The sequence below is a fragment of the Salvia hispanica genome, chromosome 3 (assembly GCF_023119035.1).
Source record: "Salvia hispanica cultivar TCC Black 2014 chromosome 3, UniMelb_Shisp_WGS_1.0, whole genome shotgun sequence".
In the NCBI taxonomy this organism is placed as follows: Eukaryota; Viridiplantae; Streptophyta; class Magnoliopsida; order Lamiales; family Lamiaceae; genus Salvia; species Salvia hispanica.
Window position 1 is genome coordinate 50,099,723 of NC_062967.1, and position 2,737 is coordinate 50,102,459.

General features: G+C 37.3%; 1 protein-coding gene across 1 annotated transcript; it reads right to left on the minus strand.

The window, feature by feature from the left end:
- Positions 1-493: 493 nt before the first annotated feature.
- LOC125209936 lies at positions 494-2,737 on the minus strand. Its single transcript, XM_048109510.1, has 7 exons — positions 2,654-2,737; positions 2,414-2,458; positions 2,224-2,268; positions 1,386-1,939; positions 1,272-1,312; positions 1,088-1,165; positions 494-992 (listed from the first exon to the last, which is right to left on the minus strand). Exons 4-7 carry the CDS (start codon positions 1,463-1,465, stop codon positions 541-543), a joined length of 651 nt encoding a protein of 216 aa, XP_047965467.1. The 5' UTR covers positions 1,466-1,939; positions 2,224-2,268; positions 2,414-2,458; positions 2,654-2,737; the 3' UTR covers positions 494-540.

Consider the following 2,737-nt stretch of genomic DNA (forward strand, 5'->3'; position numbering starts at 1 on the left):
GAGATTAGAGATATTTATTTTGGATTTTGAGTTAAGTTATAATTTCTGCATAAATTCAATTTACAGTTGTCGGTTTGATAGAATAGACAATATTCAATTTTCTATAAAAAATTTATCGTCAGTATTATTAAATTATGCAAAAGTTTATTTTTTTTGTCATTCTTAATTAAAACATTCGAGGTTAAGATAAAGAATGTGTAAAAGTGATTTGTTTCATTCTTTAGTATTTGTCAATTAGCTTCTTGCAATAAAAAAAAATAACTTTGCATTTTCATAGATTTTATAATTGTGATATGCTATTACTTCAAAAAATATAAATAAAAGTTACCAATTTTTTTTTTGGATCCATATTCTACTTTTTGAAATGCACGGTCTATGTATTAAATTAATAAAAAAAATGAAATATATATAAGTGATTTTAAAATAGAGAAGTGCAAACATAACAAGTAAAATGGACAACACATACACACAAAATATAATAGAGATGGATAATGTTTGAAGTGATAATGATAGAACATAAAGTCAATAACATATTCCAAATCATCTATTCATCCACATTTCTGTTGCAATGTTCTCTCGTAATTGGGTCCAGTTGGTGGTTGGCTCAATGGACTCAACAATCTGTGTACCAATGACCTTATCTTCATGTATTGGGTTGTACTGGGCACCATCTAGCTCGGCTTCTATCGGATCTATGGGCATCTCACGGCGGATGAAGTTATGCAACAAGAAGCAAGCCATTATTAGCCGGATCTGAGTTTTAATTGGATAAAAGGACGGACTACGAAGGATCCCCCAACACATCTTTAACACGGCAAAAGCACGCTCTATAACATTACGCGCCTTGATATGACGCATATTAAAAAGTTCAATTGAATTCTGCGGCGCCTCAGTACCCGGACCCCATTCCTTGAGGTGATACCTAACACCCCTAAAAGGTGTTAGGAACCCATTGCTGTTGGCATAACCGTTATCGCACAAGTAATAGCATCCTGAAATATATTCGACATTAAATACAACGAATGAGATTATAATTTTCATAACAAATGAACTATATTCATAATAATCACTAGGGACAATGAAAGACCTTTTGGGACTTTTAGTCCATTTTGCCTTGACACCTCATCCCTCAACACACGAGAGTCTCCAGCTGACCCCTCCCATCCTGGAAGGACATACACGAATTGCATGTTACGGTCACAGACAGCTAGTGTGTTTGTAGCTATTTGCCCCTTCCGAGACCGGTAACGGGGTTTGTCTATGCTACTCACTAACACGGGTATATGTGTGCCGTCCAAAGCACCTAGACAGCCTGCAACCATGTGAAATCTATGTCAAATAAACGAATATCAGAACATGATGTAGAATATGGACACAAAGGATACCTTGAACCACTTCCATCGATTATCAGCACAATCGTCGCTGACTGGTGTAGGTTTTGCAAGGAAATGACAAAACAGCACATAAGACCTTGTTTACATAGTATGAAACAGTGGCCCCCGACCTCCAAAACTCAAACTTAACGACCCTATTCTTTTTGTGGTGTGCAAGAACTCCAAGAAACATGGCAACTTGTTCCTCCACCCCAACGACCTTGCCGGCGTGCAGCCCACCACGCTCAGTGAGAAGATAACACAGACGTGCGAATGTGTTACGATCCATTCGTATATTCTCAACACAGTTTGCATCACTCAAATGAAATAGACGGTCAATTCTATGTAGTTGTCTAGGTACCCTACAAATCACATTGTACCGTTTAGCCGTATCGAGGATTTGACGCCTCGAACGGACTGTGCGAGCCCTCAGATACCTATGCATAAGCAGAATAGTCTCCTCCGAAATATGGACATAATATCCTCAATCAACTGACATAGCCAAGCATTATTGGCATTTGGGTGCCTCATCTTCCGGTCAATTAAGTTCACACAAGATAATTTTGCTGCAACGAAATTAATATACTTTATATAACATAAAAAAAGAACCTCAGTTTACGGCTTCCCACTGAGGTTTAGATTCGGTTAACAAGATTTAAGCAAAACGACATCATCAATGAATTACATACAAAATGAGGCAAGATTGATAACATATAATCAAATCATAGACTACTTGAACAATCATCGTCTGGGACAACATTTATAGATGGACAATCAGAAACAAACCACAAATATAGTACAGTTTCATATTTGAACATGTATAAAAGAAGAATAAGATTCCAGCCAATACCTAGCCTGCGGATGTGAAGTCGACGTCGCTTCCCGAGCTGCACAGCTGTGGACATACATTCAAATAAAGGGCATATCAATGGAAATGCATTCAATACACTTCGACATTTTCGTAGTAGTTAAAGCTTTATTTGGTGACCCATTGACATAGAAACATCTACCAAAATGAGAAATCCCCAAGACAAAATTACCTACAACGCAGTTCTGTGTTTTATGATGCCGATCGAGTTCCAGATCTGTGGAAATTTGAAAAAATTGGATTTTCAGGTCACGTTTCTAGATTCACTCAACAAATTCACAAAATACACAAAAATTGATATGTGATGTCGAAGAATCCCTAACATATTCTTCGACGGTAGAAGAATATATAGATCTTCATTTTGGATGAGGAAAAAGCTCAAATTAAATCAAAGGAAAATGAAGAGCCTTACATGGGGAAGGAAAAGATGAAAAGGATTTTACGGCCTCTTTCCAAGCAATTTTTGGATGCGTTATCCCTTCCGACGACCCGCCGC

Bases quoted from the DNA above. Each gene is read 5' to 3' on its own strand.
- LOC125209936 (XM_048109510.1), bottom strand. From the start codon at position 1,465: ATGTGCTGTTTTGTCATTTCCTTGCAAAACCTACACCAGTCAGCGACG. The intron at 1,313-1,385 runs GTATCCTTTGTG...ACATGGTTGCAG, and splicing joins ATCGATGGAAGTGGTTCAAG to GCTGTCTAGGTGCTTTGGAC. The intron at 993-1,087 runs GTCTTTCATTGT...AATATATTTCAG, and splicing joins TGGACTAAAAGTCCCAAAAG to GATGCTATTACTTGTGCGAT.